The sequence below is a fragment of the Gopherus evgoodei genome, chromosome 2, assembly GCF_007399415.2.
Source record: "Gopherus evgoodei ecotype Sinaloan lineage chromosome 2, rGopEvg1_v1.p, whole genome shotgun sequence".
NCBI classification, from domain to species: Eukaryota; Metazoa; Chordata; order Testudines; family Testudinidae; genus Gopherus; species Gopherus evgoodei.
The window spans coordinates 155,828,096-155,850,724 of NC_044323.1; the positions used below are offsets into that span (position 1 = coordinate 155,828,096).

The 22,629-nt window shown below is 38.8% G+C and overlaps 1 protein-coding gene across 1 annotated transcript; it reads right to left on the reverse strand.

Moving 5' to 3' along the window:
* Nucleotides 1-1,881: 1,881 nt before the first annotated feature.
* Nucleotides 1,882-22,629, reverse strand: BNIP3L (BCL2 interacting protein 3 like). The gene is made up of 6 exons (XM_030552016.1): nucleotides 22,438-22,629; nucleotides 13,767-13,953; nucleotides 10,690-10,762; nucleotides 8,456-8,559; nucleotides 6,115-6,264; nucleotides 1,882-4,813 (listed from the first exon to the last, which is right to left on the reverse strand). The coding sequence occupies exons 1-6, from the start codon at nucleotides 22,520-22,522 to the stop codon at nucleotides 4,765-4,767; spliced, it is 648 nt and encodes a 215-aa protein (XP_030407876.1). The 5' UTR covers nucleotides 22,523-22,629; the 3' UTR covers nucleotides 1,882-4,764.

Below are 22,629 nucleotides of genomic sequence, written 5' to 3' on the forward strand. Positions count from 1 at the left end.
TCCTCTTCAAGGCCCCAGTTCAACAAGGGACGTAAGCAAACAATGTACTAAGTACGTGAATAGTCTCTCTGAAATCATCCACCGCTTAAAATACTTTGGGTGAAATACTGGCCGCACTGAAGGCAAAACTCCCATTGACTTCAATAGGGCAAAGATTTCATCATTTAGATATGAAGCGTTTGAACTTCAAATTGGAGGATTTTACCTCTCAAACTACCTTATTCTAAATGTAATGTTAATTTTTGTTTTGTTTTTAGGCTAACCCATATAGTTTAAAATAAACCAAAATACTAGACATGAAGGCTCTGTATCCCTAAGGAAATTGCCCAAACCAGTTGTTTGTTCAGACTGAAGAGAACTTAAAGCAATCTCCATCAGCAAAGAAATCCACAATTCATAACCTGTCAAGTAAAACAAATATATCAAATAAAACCAGAGGCACCACTGGAATATTTTAGCTGGCATATACTCCCTCCTGCCATTAAAATAAGCCAACGTTGTTGGACTGCATAGGAATACAGTTATGGGACAACTCTATAAATAAATAATTTTACTGGTAATTTCAATCCACTTGGAACTTTTGTAGAAGGAAAATTTACTCAAGATTTAGCTTATGTTTTTTTTTTTCCAATCTTGACATGACACAAAGTGTGTGCACTGTATGCATATAGCTATGTACAAACAGAACCATCAAGCTATTCTAATGAAATTAAAACTTTTCTGCAGTCAGCCTCATTAACACACACCGACCCCTTTTACATGAACCAGACAGCTCTTGTAGAGATAAGAACACCACTGAATTGGAGAGTCTTAGTAGCGCAGCTGAACTGGGAGACTAATAGCCCTCTGCAACTTAGTTACGATTGCCATTTAAAGCACAACATTGTTAGAGCAAGAGCATTCTTGGTCTAGCAAATGTTATTACATTTTCTTACTTATGCAGACCCGGACACTATGACTGGCGAAGAGGATCTGAGATAGATAAACACTGTGTATTTTTCTCAATAAAGGCATAGTAAATATGTAACTTTACTTTAACTGGCTACTTATAACCCCTCTGTTCTGATAAGATACTCGAAGAATTTTCAAGAGGTTGCATATGGTTTTCAAAAGCGCCTAACTAACTCAGAAGCCCAAGCCCCATTTTCAAAAGAGACTTGGGCACTTTGGAACTTACCTGTAAGTGTAATTGAAAGTCAAACTCTAAGTTCAGAAATACTTTTGAAAAAGAGTCTTTTGGGCTTCTAAGTAATTTAGGTGCTTTGAAAATTTTATTAATTTCTTACACTTCTTTTTAAGTTTACATTAAACAATAAAAAAATCAGGAAGGAAATAAAATGGGCCACAAAAACTGCTACTTTTAAAATGTACATAGATAAACTCCACACCCTTTTCAGCCCTCTCCAATACCTTGACATCCTTAAGGTAAGAAATAACCTTGTGCTAATACTGCAAGGGCAGATGCTCAGCTGGTGTAAACGTCATAGCTCTATCGACTTAGAACAAGGAACGGCCTCAACTCTTCAAATTGCATTTATAATTGAATTGGAAGGAGTCTTAGAACTATAACTGGCCCAGGAGACAATGGATCTTAAAGCACAATACATGGTTCTTATTTGTGGTACCACAGTCTTCCTGATCTACAAGGAGATCACGGTGCTGGGAGAGGATGGAAGTAGTGAACGTGGTTGATGAAGGCAATATTTTAATTACTTTTCATCACAAGAACTTGATGATCCCACTCTAATAAAGTCAACCTCTTGGTTCATTTAACTCAGGATACAGTTATTACTTCATAAACAAGCAGCAGCATAAAGTTATCCAACATCTTCTCTGGTGGGTGGGGGTGGATTTGGTACAAAGCGATCTAACAGACACATAGAGAGCTTTGTGAGCGCTTTAATGGCACAAAATGTTTATAGCTACAACTTATACATGTACTGTAAACTGTATATAATGTTACAAAGTGCTAACTAAATATATGAAGGATGCATAATCACTTTGGCTCAGTTAACTTCAATAATTTCAACAAGTGGGTCAATTAAAAAATCTGAATTTCTAACAGCGTTTTCAGTTTTTACTTTTCAAAACAGAGTAAGTAAATATGTACTTGCTACAGTTAGGTTAGCCTGTCACATTTTTTTAATGTGCGAGTTTATGTATTTTTGCTTGATCCTATTTACAAATATTTTAAGCCAGTTTTCACTGAACACAAGAAAAATGAAGCCTGCATTTTTTTCCCCAAAATTGTAAACAGGTATAAAGCTTTTAAACAATATTTATCTTAACAAAACTTCAACTATCAATAGCTGAAACCCCTTTTCAGATTATACAACGATCTGTTTCGGTTCATTGTAAAACTAAAAGTTGTAGACTTCCATCCCAAGCTTGTGTGTGGGTATCAATAAATACTGCATTGTATCATTGTATGATAACAAGTGCTACAGTGATCAGGTATCCATTTTTCAGTAATATTTTCCATGAACAATTTTTAATCTCACAGCTGCTTGAAATATTAGCACATAGCTGTGCTTATCCTCTAGTCACAAGCTTGTAACATATTAATTTATCAAGTATTCTGCAGATGAATCAATGTAATATGGATGGTGTTTTTTTTTAAAACAAAGATATTCCCTACTTATTATAAATCTATTTTGCTACTATTCCAATTTTCATACAAAAGAAGATGCTATAATTAGTACTAATAAAGTATACCAGCCTTTCTCCCTTCCTGTTTTATTTAGGTCTCTAAAATAAGGTGGTTTATACTGCCTAAAAACACTCGTCACTTTTTTCTTCCACGTCTGGATGAAACCCAATATCCACACTTGAAATAAATACGTAGTTGTAGATAATTCACGAGCTACTAATATCTGAGATTAAAGGAAAAAACAGATGCCTAAACAGAATGCTTCAACTACCCTTTCACACTGGACTTGTCTTAAAGCCTACTAACCTTCTCCTAAAGGCTGTGAGAAGTGGAGAATAAAATGAACACATTTTTTAAATGGATTTCATACTTAGCCTCTTTGCTTCCTGAGGTGCCCTTTTTAAAGCAAACCTCAGCTAGGAATTAGCTTCCATGCTTGAACTGTTTTGAACTATCACTGCTATACCAAATCATCAACTTTATCTGATGCAAGCAGAAAACTTAAGGTAGGTTTCTCTTCCAAACTTGCTGACCAGTTTTTCTTAACATTTTCTACAAGTCAGCCTAATGCATTTCCCATTTCAATGAGATTTTGCTAGTTTTAAAATTAACATTGGTTCCCTAAATATTTAGTATTAAAAAGCCTATATCATATTTTTATATATATTAAAAAACCCAAGTATTCTATCCTTCAGAGTCATGCTACATGTTTTGAAATCCAATAAAATCTACTTAAGGACAAGGCTATGTCCTGATGCTTTGTAATGATTTGGTACTAAAGCGTCACATTTTGAAGAAAGTGTCACTGAAGAAGGACAAGGCTGAGTGTTCCCAAAGATAAAAGTTCAACAACATTAGTGAGAATTCTACCTAGCTACATGAGACGTCACTAATGACCTTAGGGTCTACATTATCCCCAAGGGAGACTGTACAGTAAACAATGAGAAATGGAAATATTGAAAACTTCACTAAAGAAGACAGCAGATCAAATGCTTTTGAGTACCTACTGAACTACCGTATCTTTATCATTGTAGATGGTTTCAAGAGACTCCCCTTTTTACAGAGAATCTAAATCAGGGGGTTCCAAACTTGGTTCATGGCGTGTTCAGGGTAAGCCTCTGGCGGGCCATGAGACGCTTTGTTTACCTGAGCATCTGCAGGTATGGCCGCTAGCAGCTCCCAGTAAGCTCAGATAAACAAAGTGTCTCGCGGCCTGCCAGGGGTTTACCCTGAACAAGCCATGAACCAAATCGGGGGATCCCTGGTCTAAATACACCAAAAATATTTGCATTCAAACTGCTTTTATAAAGGAAAACTTTATATTTACAATTTTCCAGTAAGGAAAAAGCTAAAGGAAAATAAAAGCTTCTTCACATGCAAACAACACAATTCCTCTAACGTTTTCTAGGCATTAGATTTTCCTACCAAAAACAAGGAGCCTACCTCATAGAAAGACAAGATTATGACAATTATCTAGTATTAGCATATGCTGATGACTTTAAGTTATTATCCTGCTTTATGTTTTGTGCAGTCTTTGCCTTCTGCAAACTAAAACTCATGGCCAAAATAGGGGGTTAGTAAATTACCCAAAAAGCTGGTTTTAAAATTTATTTATTCTTTATTGCCAATGATTTTTTAGTTTGATTTACAGCCAACAGTTTTCTAAAAACAAAGACTCACTTTTACTTTAACCAACCTTCAGTTTCTTTTAAAGAGATTGGCAATTGTTATAATACAGTCAACATTTATTCCATGAGCAGTTGCAGATTTAAGTCAGGTTGTACTAGAGGAGGCAACAGCATCACTGATAAAATTATAATTTGCTGGTGGAATTTTGTACTGAAAGAAGCCCTTGCAATGTATAGACAATTGTACAGTCTGTTAGGCAACTGAAGTGTTTTGCAGGCCAAGGGGTGGGGGGAGAGAAGGTGGGTAGTCAAACACCTCAACAGAGTTCCAATACAATACTGAATCCCAAGAGTTACTGGAACCTGGATATGTAAAGAAAGGGCAGGGCTGGGGTCATGCTTAAAATGGTCAAGTTCAAATGTACTAATGTGACAATAACATCTTCACAGGTCACGTGGATTTCCAAGTTTGGCATTCTGCTTCTCTCAGTAAGTGCTGGCTGAAGGTGTGGTCAGTCGTTTTCCAATGTAGATGCTGAAATAAAAACATAAAACATTGTATTTCATGGAAATAGTTCCCTTCAAAACAGTCCTTGCTCACTCAATTGTTCCAGTTTGCCCTTGTCAATAGTTTCCATTTTGTGATGTTTTTCCATAACACCCCCTTCTCTTCGATATAAGTGACTGCATCTAAACACCTAACTATAAAGGCTGCGATTTCCAATAGAGCCCAAGCGATTTAGGTACTCAACTCCCACTGGAATTCAATAGGAGGTGGCTGTCTAGCTCCGTAAGTCTCCTTTGAAAATCCCAGCTAAAATAATATGTATACAAAATTCTTTATATTACACTTAAAGAAAAAAGATATTAACACAGACTTTAAAACATTGAGTGTTATGGGCTTACAAAAAGGCAGATCTCTAACAAACCTAGGCAACATACCTAATTTATTTCAGAAGTATAAATTTTTGCTATCAAATATTTTCTTTTCCCATTTTCTATCCAGCTAGTTTAGCCAATAACTAGGACTAAGGAAAAAAAATCATTTATAAGAATATGTTAAAATCCGAGTGAAAGACAAACTTTGTGTAAGAAATAATTGAATAAGAAGTTAAATAAAAACTGAAACACAGTATTTTACAAATATATTTATCTGACCCCACCACAAGAGGGCATGAGATACATATTTGCAAATCACTTCTAATTACAAAAATGCTAACAGCATTTGAAAATTCAGTAGCTAATTTTGCCAGAGAGGTACACAATGTTGTGTATATTTCTGTTTCAAGTTTCAAACCTTTAGTTTCAGTACCATCACGCAACTGCAGTAGAGCCAGCCACTCAGAATTAGTGGGAGATTACACATGGGTCTGGAGCATCATCTAATGATGTTACACAGACTTTTCTTGGAGCAAGAGAGGAAAAAATCACTATAATATTTATATTTAGTGTCTTATTGTTCTTTTATTACATTATACTCTACAGAATTTGAATAGAATGAGCAAATGAACAAGTGGGTCATGCCACAGGACACTGCAAAGGTTATTTGCAGTAGAGTCTCAGAGTCAACTAAGGTCACTGATTTCATGATAATCTGTGCATTCTGAATGTATGACCATTCAATCTCAAACTTTCCCTACACAATCAAGTAAACAGATTTGCGTCACAGCAAAAGTAGTTTTCCCTACATCTCAAATATACTTGACCTATCAGTACAACGTCAAGATAATCTGGTCATTCTTATCATGCTCTTCCTCAGATTGGTAGCTCCCATAGTACTACAGTAAGTATACAAGCAATAAAGATGCAAAGTTTAAAATTAGTCTTTGTACTTACCCTAGTCCCAAAGCCAAAACATGAGATATAAACAGAGATGGAATGAAAACCTTAAGAAACTCAGCAGAGAAAATGCCACCTTTCTTCATAGCTCCACTCTTTCTCATACTTAAAGATACTGCACGTTTAGGATGTCTGAAGTGAAATTCCCTGAAGGGAAAAAATAGACAGGAATATTGCAGAACTGCACAGATTTTTTCAAGGTGGAATAGATAGGGTAAAAGCCAGATGGAAGGGGACCAAAAAAATTGTGAGGTAGTGTGGAAAGCCCACTTACTCAAGTACAGAGACAATGGGAGCACAAGCCAGGGAGATAAGCAGGTCTGGGATAGGAAATTTCAGTACATGACTTGCTAGTAATAGCCACGTTTTTCTTTCAAGCAGGGAGGCAGAAATCTCCCAGACATAGATTCATAGACTCTAGGACTAGAAGGGACCTCGAGAGGTCATCGAGTCCAGTCCCCTGCCCTCATGGCAGGACCAAGTACTGTCTAGACCATCCCTGATAGACATTTATCTAACCTACTCTTAAATATTTCCAGAGATGGAGATTCCACAACCTCCCTAGGCAATTTATTCCAGTGTTTAACTACCCTGACAGTTAGGAACTTTTTCCTAATGTCCAACCTAAATCTCCCTTGCTGCAGTTTAAGCCCATTGCTTCTTGTTCTATCATTAGAGGCTAAAGTGAACAAGTTTTCTCCCTCCTCCTGATGACACCCTTTTAGATACTTGAAAACTGCTATCATGTCCCCTCTCAGTCTTCTCTTTTCCAAACTAAATAAACCCAATTCTTTCAGCGTTCCTTCATAGGTCATGTTCTCAAGACCTTTAATCATTCTTGTTGCTCTTCTCTGGACCCTCTCCAATTTCTCCACATCTTTCTTGAAATGCGGTGCCCAGAACTGGACACAATACTCCAGTTGTGGCCTAACCAGCGCAGAGTAGAGTGGAAGAATTACTTCTCGTGTCTTGTTTACAACACACCTGTTAATGCATCCCAGAATCACATTTGCTTTTTTTGCAACAGTATCACATTGTTGACTCATATTTAGCTTGTGGTCCACTATGACCCCTAGATCTCTTTCTGCCATACTCCTTCCTAGACAGTCTCTTCCCATTCTGTATGTGTGAAACTGATTGTTCCTTCCTAAGTGGAGCACTTTGCATTTGTCTTTATTGAACTTCATCTGGTTTACCTCAGACCATTTCTCCAATTTGTCCAGATCATTTTGAATTTTGACCCTGCCCTCCAAAGCAGTTGCAATCCCTCCCAGTTTGGTGTCGTCTGCAAACTTAATAAGCGTACTTTCTATGCCAACATCTAAGTCGTTGATGAAGATATTGAACAGACCCGGTCCCAAAAGAGACCCCTGCGGAACCTCACTTGTTATACCTTTCCAGCAGGATTGAGAGCCATTAATAACTAATCTCTGAGTACGGTTATCCAGCCAGTTATGCACTCACCTTATAGTAGCCCCATCTAAATTGTATTTGCCTAGTTTATAGAGAAGGATATCATGCGAGACCGTATCAAATGCCTTACTAAAGTCTAGGTATACCACATCCACCGCTTCTCCCTTATCCACAAGGCTCGTTATCCTATCAAAGAAAGCTATCAGATTGATTTGACATGATTTGTTCTTTACAAATCCATGCTGGCTATTCCCTATCACCTTACCACCTTCCAAGTGTTTACAGATGATTTCTTTAATTACTTGCTCTATTATCTTCCTTGGCACAGAAGTTAAACTAACTGGGTCTGTAGTTTCCTGGGTTCTTTTTATTTCCCTTTTTATAGATGGGCACTATATTTGGATTATATATGGATATATATGGATAGCATCCTCCAGTTTAACAAACACTTTGTACTCATCTAGTGCTTTCCATTTAAGGGTTTCAAAGCTTGACAGTGTCTAGTGTCCCTATGGTGTCAGTAAGCATTATACTTATTTTACAAATGCAGAAACCAAGAAGCAGAGAGTTTAGGTGACTTGCCCAATACCAGACCAGTCAATGAACCGTTACTAAACCCCACCAATGCAAGCTCCAGGTACCCTGCTCTAACAAGTAAAGACATTGGTGTCACTGGAAAAAGTAACTTCATATTAAGCTTATTGTTGGGTTGCTTTCAGTAAAGGTATCTCTGTTATGCAATTACATTTTTTGCAGCTTTTATTGGTTTCATGCTATCTATCCTCCAAGGAAAACCCAAGTCTTCAAAATGTTTTTTCGGTGATGATCCCATTTTGGTAGCCAGAATAATTCCATATATGTGTGCAGCATGATTTTTCTTTCCTTCTTACAGAAGGAGTGTTTATTAGTAAAGAGTTCCACTCACTTGGGAGGAATGTTTTCAGGCCTACTCGACCAGTCTGAAACCCAGTCAGCACTTTTCTTCAAAATTTCCACTTCTTTCTCTCCTTCTACTGCTTCTTCTTCAGACTGAAAATATACATGGGACATGCCCTGTAACAACACTTACTCAGCTATTCTTCATGCTGTTAATTTTAAGAGCATCAACTGCAGTGACAAAATGATAAGCAGCAGATGTTGGCAGTTTTCATTCCATTGGGCTGTTTCTATATAGGCTGGGGTTGGGAAGGGAAAGGTGATGATGACTGAAAAGACATCAAGGATTTATTTGGAAGAGATTTTACTATGCTCACAGGGTTTGCTGATGTCAGTGCATCTCTAATAAATGTATTATTTTATCACTGACTAAACAAGCTTCATTGTAATGAGAGTTAAATATATTACAAATTAGAGTGAAGAACAATTCAGAGGATGATTTTACCAATAGCCGGAGTAAGATGGTGTCGCACGAAATGTTTTAAAGTAAAAACTGTTCCCTAAAACTTTAGTGATTCTTAAATCTGATGTAATCAAATGAAAAGGGCAGTACTTCTGCTTAAATTGTACAAAAATATTTTAAATCCTTTCTTTCAGAAGTTTGCCCGCTGTCAATGTCACAACAAATATCTTTTGTTTGTTATTTTACTACTATTATTTAACATGTATATTGCAGTAGACCTCAACTAGGTCTGGGCCCAACTATAGTAGGAACTGTACAAGCATATGGTAAATGACAGTCCCTACCCCAAAGATTAATGGGACTGTCATATATAATATTTAATTTGTAATGGAAGAGGTGCCAGGGGCTCAAGAAACTGTTTTACTTTCATAACTGATGCAGCAAGCCCAGAAGTGCCGTGGGTATGAACTGCCAAGCCTAGAGCTGCATGTGTTGGCATTCCCAAGCTGTCCTCTCCCTGCTGAATTCAACGGGAGTCTGAGACCAAATTCAGTCTTTAGCAAGGTTACATTATAACACTTGGAGTACAGCTTAGTTGAAAGAAGCACCAAAACAATGGAAAAAGGTAACCATGCTGAATTGTAATAGGGAGATGGCAACCCTGAATGACAAAACAAAAAGCAAATGAGCTCACTCAAGAGTGGTATGGTTCTCTATAGGGCTACACAACAGTGACGATCCTATTGTTTGGCCATCCTCTCTGACAAAAATTAAATGCACAGTTCATTTTTCCACTATTGCTCTCAACTTGTACTGCTGAAGACAGCAAATTTCATAAAAGGACCAAACTAAATGTTCAGCATTAGATTCATTTTGTGTTGAGATGACTGAGAATTATGTGAGCTCACTAACCATGCAATGATTATCCTGAATTCTTAGATAGTAATTTAAATATTTGTAAAACAAATAGTTCTATCACATACCTACATAACTAGATGTGTAAAAGAAATCCTGACAATATCTCTGATAACTTGCTACTACATATACTCAAAACAATTATTTCAAGTTCAGGATTGGTGCCTGATATTCTCTCCCACTCCAAGATTTAAAAATTGAATTTTTATAAAGTCTAAGTTGCATAAATCCAAAGCATGTGTTTCAAACTAGACTTTTTTTTTCTCCCTACTACTGGAATTTAAGCATACAAATAACTCTCTCCTTCTCTGCTTAGTAAAATATAATTTTTTTTTATACCACCACCTCCCAGAGCAAAGTTTTTAATAGACATGTTATAATCTCTTAAAATACAAGTTTATAATATAGTTACCATCATAACCTTAACTATACAAAGACTCAATGAATCATTAAAACTTATTTACACCGGAAGTAAGCAAGAATGGATAATGTTGTTCACATAGTTCAAGTCAAACTGTTGCCTTAATTTTAAAAGATACAAATAACATGATAATACAAGTAAACACGGTTATTCTAAAAGGACATTTCCAGATCTTGAACAAACAGGCTTTTAATAACTCGAGTTTAATATTCTTGGCCTTTAATTCAGTATAGGTACTGTACACTCAGCTGTTTCCATACTATATTAATAATGCATTGCTGGAAATTAAAAGTTTAGAGCTGTATATTTATATACAGAATTTATAATTTTTAATGTTTGGCTTCAGCCCTCTAGCATGCTTTACTAATTATTTTTTTATTCGTCTTGACATGAAGTTGTCTATTTACAATATACAATATTGTGTCTTAAACACTGCTCTCCTGGACAACGTGTTGTGTACTTCAGAATTTACTGAAGAAAATACCTGAGAACTATTGTCCTTACTCGTGTGCATTTCCACATCAAACATTATCTGTCCGTCTTCTTGAGGGGAAGGGCTAAAGGAAAGAATGATGGCATTACTGTCACTTTTGGGTTATTAAATTACTGAAACGTCAGTTTACTTGCACCATAGTTCCATTATTTCTACATATAAGGTACGCAGACAATTCAGATGAGAAACAAGGATTCTTTATCATTATGCCCCCCAAGGAAAAACCCTCCAAGTCCCAAAGATTTCCCATATTTCCAGTTTGTTCCTGTTTTAATACCCTCCCCATCCCCAACCACCCTTCAGTTAATCATAAAGAGATGGGACGGAATCACCACAATGACTCCACTGTAACTCCGGCCCAGGAGCAAAGGACCAAGATGGAGTCCCGAACTCTCATCCCGTGAGGCAATACATTGCTACAGTTGCTACTGTATATCAAAAAGATGGCAGTGATGTAAAACTAACCTCAGTCATGAGCAAAATCAGGTTACCTAGAAGGTGGATCCCTAAATGGAGTTTGACTAAAACTGTACCTGAAACTTTGTAGGTATTTTAAAAGTGGTTGCTTAAAGGACTATGTCTGTGGGAGGAATTCCTTACTGTTGTTCCACTGCACACTAAGGAATTTCTCCAGTAGGCATTACATGTTACACACCAAAATATCTTTTAATAGTTAACAAATTAACCACCCAAAGGAATAAATACTTTTATTTTCAATATTAAAACCTAAGTATACTCTACTAAAGAGAAACACTTTAGTACAGGGGTGGGCAAACTTTTTGGCCCAAGGGCCACATCTGGGAATAGAAATTGTATGGCTGGCCATGAATGCTCACAAAATTGGGGTTGGGGTGAGGGCTCAGGGTGGGACCAGAAATGAGGAGTTCAGGGTGCAGAAGGGGGCTCCAGGCTGGGGAGGTAGGATGCGGGAGGAGAATCAGAGCTGGGGCAGAGTGTTGGGGTGCGGAAGAGGGTGTAGGCTCCAGCTGGGGGTGCAGGCTCTAGGCTGGAGATGAGGGTTTGAGGTGCAGGAGGGAGCTCCGAGCTGGGACTGAGGGGTTTGGAGGGCGGGAGGGCGATCAGGGCTGGGCAGGGGGTTGGAGTGCGGGGGGAGGCTCAGGAGTGCAGGTTCCAGGCAGGGCTTACCTCAAGAGCTCCTGGAAGCAACGGCATGTCTCTTCCCTGGATCCTACGCGGAGGCGCGGCCAGGCAGCTCTGCACGCTACCCTGTCCACAGGCACCGCTCCTGCAGCTTCCATTGGCCACGGTTCCCAGCCAATGGGAGCCGTAGGGGTGGCAGCAGCATGCAGACCAGAGCCCCCTGGCTGCCCCTACGCATAAGAGCTGGAGGGGGGTCATGCTGCTGCTTCCGGGAACCGCATGAAGTGGCCCTGACCCTACTCCCTGCTGTAGTGGGGAAAGCCCCAGACCCTGCTCCTCAGCAGGAGCTCAAGGGCTTGATTAAAACGGCTGGCAGGCTGGATTTGGCCTGCGGGCCGTAGTTTGCTCACCCCTGCTTTAGTAACATTCACACCCAGATGGGAAAAAACGCTAGAGAATTTAAAATCAGTGACAGAGTAAAAGTACAGCGCAATGTAGAGATGTCATTTCATTGCATCAAAATTCTAGACACCCTTCTTTAATCTGATTTTAGCTCTCATTAAAAAGATGGATAGTGAATGAAAAAAAAGTTACACTGGGAACAGGACCTCTTTTAAACAACTCAATAGACGGTTTACAGCCGTTATCACTCCTTTCTACAAATGTTTTAGACCTTAGGTTTCTATAAATATCCAACTATTGTCTATTATCATGAGCTGATATGCTCACTACAAAACTGGAACTTTTGTTTTCCAAGCATTCGCTGTTGAGAAAAAAGAAAAAGGGATTTGTCTTCATCTCACATTTTTATCTGACAGTATTTAAATTAAAAGTACTGAGGCAATTAAAGATGTGGGTGGAAAGAAAGTCCTTACCTTAATAGGAACGAAAATTAGCATTACAGACACTACCTAGCAAATGTTTCCAGTTGAACTAGAAAGTGACAACATATTATGCTATTTACTGGCAGCTTACAATTTCTTAGAAATAAAGGTATAGCAAACTGCTTTTTTCTGAGGGAGTAGCTTTAAAAAAAATCTTTTAAACTCTTCTTGTCCATTGCACTTGGTAATTTTATTTGAAATCATCACTGAGTTAATTTCAAGTTCCATCCAGACTCATTGTAGGCTGTACATCTGATCTAGCGTGATATAAATGTTACATACCTGACATGGCAAGAAGAGAGCATTTGTCCAGCAATAAAAGAAAAGAAAAAGAAAAAGAGGCTCCCAAGATAGCTCCAACACCATCTTAACTGTCCAACAATTCTGAGGGAGAACTACAGTGAAACCTTAAGGGTATCACTTGTTTTGACATGATAAGCAAGATTATTTTACTTGATCTAAATAAAAACATTTGGCTTTTAAGGGCAGAAAGTAGAAGGCTTTTTCGAGTGAAGACACTTTTTTCTCCCAATTACTTCCTCTGTGGGAGAAAGAGGGATTGGAATTATGAATATGTTGTTTATTCCATCGCTGTCCTGCATTTATTCTTGCCTGGACACACAGTATATAGCTGTAACTGAGTAAGTTACTTTGAAAAATTGATAAAGCCAATTTATTACATTTTCATCAAAGTGAATACTACCTTCAGTCATAGGATCCCTTGTTCTTACCTTCTCTTAAATGATCATGCATCAGTAATCACATCGTTAATTATTTTTTACACAGTACATGAACAATGCTAATAAAAGATTTCACACTGATATTGATGCAATTTGTTCTACTCCTGTATTTAAGTTTAACAACAATTACTTGCTTTTCAAACAAACCAAGTTCTATACTGTTTAAAGCTAGCAGGGTTCAGCAAGTATTCCAAATGGCACATTGGCTGGCTCATGGATGAAGAAGTATACAGCTAATAAAATGTCATTTTCCCTTGATAAAGGATCAAGAATGGAAATTGCATCACATAACATATGGGAAAGTAAGTGGTTCAAGAGATCTGATACAGCTGTGTTTCCTTACCTGTCACAGTGCGAACTACCCCTTGAACTACTCTGTCCTGATTCGTGCTGGGCATCCAGAAGGATTTTTTCCATGTCTCCATTGTGGATAGAGGATGACGAAGGGACATGTTCCAGGCCCCCATTTTTCCCACTAGCATTATCATTGCTATTGCCATTGCCGTTCATCTGTAACTCCACCCAGGAACCTGTTGGGCCAGCCAGATAGCGCTCATTAAAAGCAGCGAACTAAAACCTCACTTATGGTTTATCATTTACATGCAGAAAGAATGTGAGCATGGTGAATTCAGATAACATCCACTGATGCCAGAAAAAAAAATGTTCATAAACAAATAGAGAAGACAAGAATGGCAGGTCTGTTTCCCCATCCCTTAAGTTAACTGCAGTCTTAAAAGTTCTGAACTCAACAGTCTTGATTGGAAGTTATAACAGTCATTCCCCTCCCTCATGCTATTTCTTTAAAATCCCCTACCAGGCATCCCCTTAAAGTATCCGGTTTAAGCTCCAAATCCTTACCATATAACTTCAGACTCTACCCCTCTCTCTACACCTCACCCTTGAACCAAACCAATTCCATTCTTTAATATTCTCTTTGTTCTTTCCCACTTGCAATTTCATGCCTATTTCCCCACAATGCCCCCTATGCTTGGAACAACCTCCCTCTCTAGCCATATGGCAAGCAATCTCCTTTTCCTTTTCCCAAACAAAATCTCACTTCTTTCAGCTGGCCTTCCATTCCCAATCTCCTCTCCAGTACTGTCTGTTACCCCTCACATCAGAACTTTAATAACTGGGATGTATCCAATTTAGATTATAGATTCACAGGTCTATGAATTATGAGGTCATTGAGGCAGGCCCCTTGTTTTCCCACATATTTAAAGACCTATGCACATCTACTGTACGCTACGAAACTAAGTTGGTTATAATTGGCTGGAAATGGAGTTTGTGTGTTCACACATATGCTCTACCACTTATGCTAGGTATGTGGGAAAACCAGGGTTCTCACTTTGTAATATTTTGAGATGGGCAGGTGAAGTCTCTAACAATCTTACAGTCTTATATAAATATTTAGTTTAACATTTTCTAATTCAATTAGTGCAAATAATTATTGTTAACCTAGTTAACCGCTTTCTTGTAACTGATAGTTAACCCTATTTTTGCAGGGAAGATTCTATATACTAAGTACTACACTTAGCCTACATATATTGTAATTCATTCTGACTCTGTTCTTATAACTCAGGGGCTCTCAAACTGGGGGTCGGGATCCCTCAGGGGGTAGCAAGGTTATTACATTGGGGGTCGAGAGCTGTCAACCTCCACCTCAAACCCTGCTTTCCCTCCAGCACTTTAAAAGTGTTTTTAATTTATAAGGGGGGATCACACTCAGAGGTTTGCTCTGTGAAAGGTGTCACCAGTAAAAAAAGTTTGAGAGCCACTGTTATAACTAGTTTTAACTACAGGATCTCAGTGTAAGGACCTCAATTGGATTGAGGAGCTGTGTGCATCATATTAGCACTGAAAACACATGCTTTAAACACATGCCTTAAATGCAGACTGTACTAAACATGCAAAGGAACACTATAAAACATTTTACCAGTACATTAAGCAAGCAGTCACAGGTTTCATTTAGGATATTCTGAAAATATTAATAAATAGATAGTTTATGTTCTGACTGGTGAATTTAAGCCACTTGAGTCCTGACGTATGGGTCACCTATTTAATCCAGTGCCCATTCAACTGCAAACCTGGGGTTCTTATTCAAACTCATTAACTTTATCATTTGAGAATATACACAGTTTCCTTTTTAATCGGAGTACATGAATTGTCTGAGAACAGTTGGCATAAGCTAAAACACATTAAGTTTCTTTTCTGCATAAGCTCTTGTTCTTTAGCGCAATAATTTTCATCTGGTGTCACTTTTATCTGTCATGGTTCAAGCAATTCATTTTATACCTTTTTTCAGACCCTCGTCTCAGACTATATTCAAATTCAGAATCTTATTACATCCTATTTTAGTCTGAAGAACTATGCCACTGGGATATTACAAAGCAGTTTGTTGAAGAAGTTGTTGTTTTGCATCTTTATATACTAGTAGGGCTTTTTGGTCAACACAACTCTTTGATGTAAGTAGGATTTATTATGGCATACACAGAATCTAAATACTCTATTTTAAAATCAAAACTATTAGCAGGCTGGACTACTTTAAAAACTATCATTTTTGTTTAATGGGAGGAATTTTCAATAGCAACAAACTACTGGGACTTGTGCTCCTGAATCACTTCAGAATCTCTCACCCTGTTATACTAACAATATAAAGTTGCTACCTCAAACAAAAATTGTTTTCAAAGCTTAATACAAATTTTATTCTCATGTCAATATAAGAACTGGGATAGCAGAGAACAAATACTCTCAAAAATAAAACACACTTATTATCTTAAAGATAACATGCTTTTCTGATTTCTTTTTTAAACTTACTACTGTCACACCTAAAACATTCCTACTGATCATTTGTTTACTTTTTGTATTAGACAACACTGGGTATAAAATGTGTCACTCTTATCTTGTATAATGTCAGGTTCCCCAATCTGTGTAATCTTTTCACATCAACTGAGGAAGAGAAAAAAACATTTTAAAAATAGAAACTGGGAGACTGGAAAACCTAAAGTATTAGCAAGGGTATTTTAAATTTAATAATTTTTTTAATTTACTAGACTAAGTTTAACAGTGTGCATACAAACTATTGGCCAGTGATTTTTCTAAGTGAAAGTGAAATTTTAAATGGAGATTCGGTTCTGGTCCCAGGGAATATCACCACATTGACTGACCTCTTACGGTAGTCTACCTTGGCTAAAAAAGGTCAGCAATATGCAACCCATATTATTTGATTCAAATGAAGCAATCAATTATTAATCATGCTTAGTGCACTCACTTAAAGCCCGTGTTCAGACTGGTGCTGGGCTCAATTACATTAACTCCAACAATTTTATGATATGACATTGCAAGAGTGACATATGTGGGTGATAAATTATGGGTGAATGCACACTGCCCATGTACCAACCCATGTACATTCTGGGAGTGGAGGTCACATTCCAAGAATTCCTTTTCTGGTTCCAGAAGTTTTGTCATAGAACCAGTGGATCAATTGCTAACTCTGCCACACCCTAGCAAATTCTCCATTATGCTTCAGTAACCAGGAATGTCTCCCAGGATGGAGATGCTGTTGATTATATTCACACACACAGTGTGCTGGTACCAGGAGTCTTACAGAGCAGCTGCAGTGAGAATATGATGGTGTTTCTGCCACTGCCAGAGCACTCTGCAAGATGATCTAGAACCCATGCACCAGCTGAACAACTGAATGTCTGGCTTTTTAGCCAATGAAGCATTAGCTGTGGAAAGGCAGTTTTAGGTCAGACCAAGGGGCATGGAATGGTGGGACTGCACTGTATTTCAGAGCTGGGATGATCAGCAGTGACTGCAGAATTTCAGAAAAGGAAGAACACATTTCAAGAAGTATGCCAGGACAGTTGACCTACCCTAGAGCAACCACCTTCCATTATGATGTCACTAATACCTGTGGAAAGGCATGCTGCAATTGCAATTAGGGAATTGGTTAGCTCAGATAGCTGCAAGTCAGCAGCTGGTAACAACTTTGGGTTCAGAAAATCTACTATGGTGCGATCTATAATGAGTGAAGAATATGAAGAATTTCTTTTCACCCTCAGCCCCTCTCACCTGCTGACCTTGTACAACAGAGTTCAGTAGCAAATAACAGGAAAGAAAGGAAGGCAGAGCTATTGGAGTCTGACAGTAAACTTAAATAAGGAAGGCCACTTCTTGTAAGGTTAGCCTGGTGGAGAAGTTTTGGTAGATGACCAAAGGGGAAGCCTGGGATTGCAGTGGAGGACTAATCAGAATTGACTGCTATAACCTATCACTGCACTGGCATGATTGGGACTCAGTTGTGCTTAAGCCTACAAAACACAGTCTTAATAGAGCTAAATTGTGGAATTTGCTACTTAAATAACTTATGTTAGAGGCACACTGGAGGAAACAAGTTAAAACATAATTAAATACTCCTCCCATCAAAAGAAGGCCTAGGAGGGAGTTTACGTGACAAGCTGCACGTTCTCCATCTGACCACTCATCTCTGATGAGTCAAAACATGTTTAGTGAGTGTCAAGGCATTCTGATATTAAGCTTAAACACTGTCAAGATTTCCAATACAGAGCTCAAGAAACAGCCACAAACTGCTGTTTGAAAAGGTGCTTGATGATCCCCTCCATCAAAGACACTGTGTTATAACCTTCCTTCTGGCTGAGATGGGCTGGATGTGAAATCCTCTAAAGTCCATTCATGCAGCTCCAAAGTGATGGCCAAAAGTAACTGCTGAAGATCAAGTATATTCCCTTTTCCTCTGCTTACAGATCCAAATATGCTGGCTGTTTAGTACTGGGACTGGGAGCACCAGCAGCAACATTATCCCAGAAAAATATTTGAGACTAGATCAGTGGTTCTCAACCTGTGGCCCAATCAGCGCACAGCTGCGGCCCCCGTGACATCCTCAGGGCCATATAGGTAGTATTGGATGCAGCCAAGGTAATACATTGTGGGTCAAATAGGTTGAGACTAGACTAGATTAGATTAAGACACTGGACTAGATTAACCAAGTCAAAAAATGGTGCTTCTCATCCCCAAACCAATCTCCCCAAAGAGTAATATTACCCCCCAAAGGGAGAACATTTCAGTTTATCAGACTGTAGATTCAAGCACCACACTAAGAATTGGCACTTTATTCATCCTAAAATTTTAACCAACCACCTGAAAGGTATGCATTTTGTTAAAAATTGTGAATTTGACATTTTCTCAAAAAAGAAAATTGTGCACTTTCACTTCAAAAAGCAATCTGAAGCAATGTCATGTACTTTTTAAAATAGAAATTTAGTCAAGAGATTAATACGTAATAAAAGTGAGAAGATCAGATTAGGGTTTTGTTTTTTTTAAAATGCCTTATATATAGCTAACAGATTAAAACCAAAAGACTAGTTATTTTTTCCCCATTTTTTACTTTCCTGCATTTTAATAAACTTGGACATACCACATGCAAATTTCAATTTTGTCTTTAATGAACAAGTTTAGATTTACTTTCAGGTTCTCATGGACTAGCACAATGATAGGATCACATACACAGTGGAGGAATAATTACATGTTAACAAACTTTCATTAGAAAGTTTAGCTGTCAAGGAAAAAATTCCATTAAGCTTACATTTCACAAGACTTTTATCTTAAAATTCTGAACCTAAAGTGATATGACAGTGTCCCTTTTACAAGCAACAACTGTATGTATCCAGAACATCAGGCATACAGATATGCTTAGGAACTGAAGCATGTATGAACATGATCATTTGCTACACAGCTTTAATAACCCTGCTTCTGTTAATTAGGTCAAAATCTAGAAAAAAAATACGTATTGTTCTGAGATTTATGTTTACAATTGATGGTTTTCTATAGAAAAACTTGAACTAAGTTTTGTTGCAGAGTAGGATGGATTTATTGTTTTGGGTATTAATTCAAATTCAATTTACTTTTATTACTCTGTTTCTCAAACTGACATCACAGAGTCCTGTTGAAGTCAATGGAGCTCTATGCAGAATAGGCATTTTAACACACTATATGACTGCAGGGACTGGTCCAACTGGCTAATTTCTGAAGTAACATAAAAAATTTATAGGCAACTTTTCCTAAATTTTACTGCAAGTCTGAAGCAGTGATAACTAAGCTTTCTGGCTCACAGAAGATGCTGTGTCTGCATAATGGCTATTAGATAAAAAATTCCAATGGATAATCTCATAAAAGCTATAGAATCTAGCATAATTTGCTGACTGTTTAAGTATCACTAAATGCTTAAGCAGTAATTAAAGTAAAATACCATTGTCAAAAAAAGCTTTTCCATTTCCCACAGTAATATTTTCCATTTAACAGATATCCCACAATAACACTTTAGGGTTTTTTGTTTCACCTTCACAGTAAAAAGGCCAGAATGATGTAGCAGTACTTGACTAAACAGGGACCTTGGGTGCTTTTTACAGCACTGGTGGTCACATTCCAGAAGTACTCAACAACAGCAACCAGACTTCTCAGATGTACAGCTATAACAGAGGAGACCCTCCTTTTGACTTTTTTTCCTCAGTAATGTAGTAAATATTGTTGAAAAATAGACAACATAACAACTCTAAGCGTGTTCCAGTTTAAATTGTTGGAGTTTTTTGTGTTTGTTTTTTTGCTGATATCTAACAGAAGTACGAACGAATTAAAATCCGAGTGAGGCATCAGGAAATACCAGAGAGAGCACACTTTTGTGGTTAGTGCATAAGACTGAAATCAGGAGTTCCGAGTTCCAAGTTCCATTGCCAGCTCTGTCACTGACACAGTGGGCAAGATTCACCTCTATATGTGATTTGAGATCTTTGCATGAAACTCACTAAATAAATGCAAGGGATATTTTAGAACAAAAATGAATTAACGTATAGACTCACTAGTCTGACAAAATTGAACTGACAACTGGTATTCAGCCTTCATGAAACTGACAGGCTACATCGGTTTTGCTTACGGGGCCCAGTCCTGAAAACACTTCATGCTACCACACAGCACTTGCCAACCTGAGTAACTGCATTGATTTTACTAACTCTTTATGCTCTGATCCTGCAGTGAGACATCTGTGGGCAGCCTTGCATGATGCCCCACTAATTTCAATGGGAATGTGCCCTGTGGAGTTCATTTCAAGATTGGGACCTAAAATGTTTACACTGAACCCCTTCTTGCTGCTTGTATCTTACAGATTGACATGTCCAACTCAGTAAGTCACTGTATTAATAGTGAACAGAAAAAGGAAAAAAAATGAAGCATGGAAGAATGAGTATTTTCAGATCAAGGATAAACTAATTATAAATTGTAGAAATAGACATTAGGTTTACTTGGACATGCTTTTTTTGGACATCTAAGATGAAATGTCCAAAAATTAAGTGAAATCTTATCAATTAATATATAGTTTTACATGGTGCCTTTGTTTTATTTGTGTGTGTGTGCAGTTCTCCAAGGACAACGGATCAGAGAAACACACTGCTGTAATTAACATGACATTCAATGCACAGACAAAAATGAAGTGGAAAGGTTGTTATATCAACACAGTTTACTCTCATCTAATACATTTCCCGCTGAATTACCACAGATCACTCAGCTGGTCCTATTGAAATATTTTGTGGATGATTTAGCAAACCAGGATAGAGGGAACGGTTAATCATTAATACATTTTGTTTTATCACAGTATCCTTGGCACTTAAAAGCAAACCAAAATATATATTGAATGGCCGTGCATTTGAGATGTAAAACATATCAGTTAAACCAATATGAGAGCCTAGATAAAAATCACCAGGCTTCCACACAAATTTATTGGAACAAAAGGATGCAGCAAAGCAGCTGACATATATGTGAGATACAGCGAAAAATAGCTCACATCAGCGATACTGAGTCACTGAAAAAAAATCATTCCCACAGTCAAGCTCCTCCCCACTTTCTTGCTGTACCATCATCTTTGCTGTTAGAACCAGTCACTAAAATTCATTCCTGTCACAAAACAAACCTACTCCCTCTCCTCATTACATACCAAGTCACATCCACCTTTACTCACATCCCTGTTATTAACCCTGCTACTAAAATTCCCTGACTCCCCCTGCATTTGACTCATCCACTGTACTTATACCCTACCCACTAAAACTTACTGAGTTAAATGGGATCATTTGGTCTCCTGATATTACCTAAACTCAGCCATTCAATAAACCTATTCCCACAACAAGATAATCTGCTGCCCATGGTCCCCTCAGCTGCCTCCCATTCTGAACAGAGCCAATTTCATCCCCCTTTAACTCCTGAACAACCTCCCCTTTTGTCATCCTCCCACGGAACCCCAGCCCTTATCTCCACCCCACAGACCACAATAATGCATCTCTTCTCACCACTCTGTCCAATATGCAAGACCCAGACCACCCTCTCCCTCCAAAAAACCCATCCATGGGGCCTCCAAAACCATAAGTGCCTTCCAACCCCCTACCTCCTCCAACATATCCTATTCCTCCTCCACACCATGGTATACTCCAACACCCTAGAGCCTCCCTGCATTCCCTAGGCCTCCTCTACACTCCTGTACCCTCGCCTGCTAGAGCCCCTCACATATCCTATTCCTCCTCCACACCCCAGTATATCCCAACCTCCTAGAGCGCCCCCCATATACCATATTCATTCTCCACACCCCAGTATACCCCCAACTCTCTAAAGACCCTCAGCCTGCCAAGGTACCCTTCCCCCATAGAGTTACATAACCCCCTCCCAGTTAACCCCAACCCCACAGACCCCCCCATCCCTCGAAGCGCCCTCCCCTATGCTGCTTCCCCCCGACCCCAGGTACCCAGCCCCTCCTCCACCTCTAAAACCCCCTATGCGGACGCAGCGGAACCAACTGCGCCCGGGACCCTGCGGATTGGCTCGGAGACGCTCGCGTGGTCCCGCTCTCTGCCAATCCCCGCCGTGAGGGGGGATGATGGGAGGGGGTCGCGCTCCCCACAGGCCCTCCTCATTTACATGTCATTTGCCTATGCTAATACACGGGGCGCACTCACTGTTGAGGCCCGGCTCGGCGGGCGCCCCCTCTTCCGGGGGGTTGTTGTTGTTGTTGTGCTGCGGCGGCTCCTGAGGACAGGACATGGCGGCGCGGCGGCAACTGAGGAGCCCCCGGAGCTGGGACAACAACAACAAACCAGACTCCTCACAGCCCCAGCACCCCGCCTCCCACGGCTGCGCAGGCGCAGCCC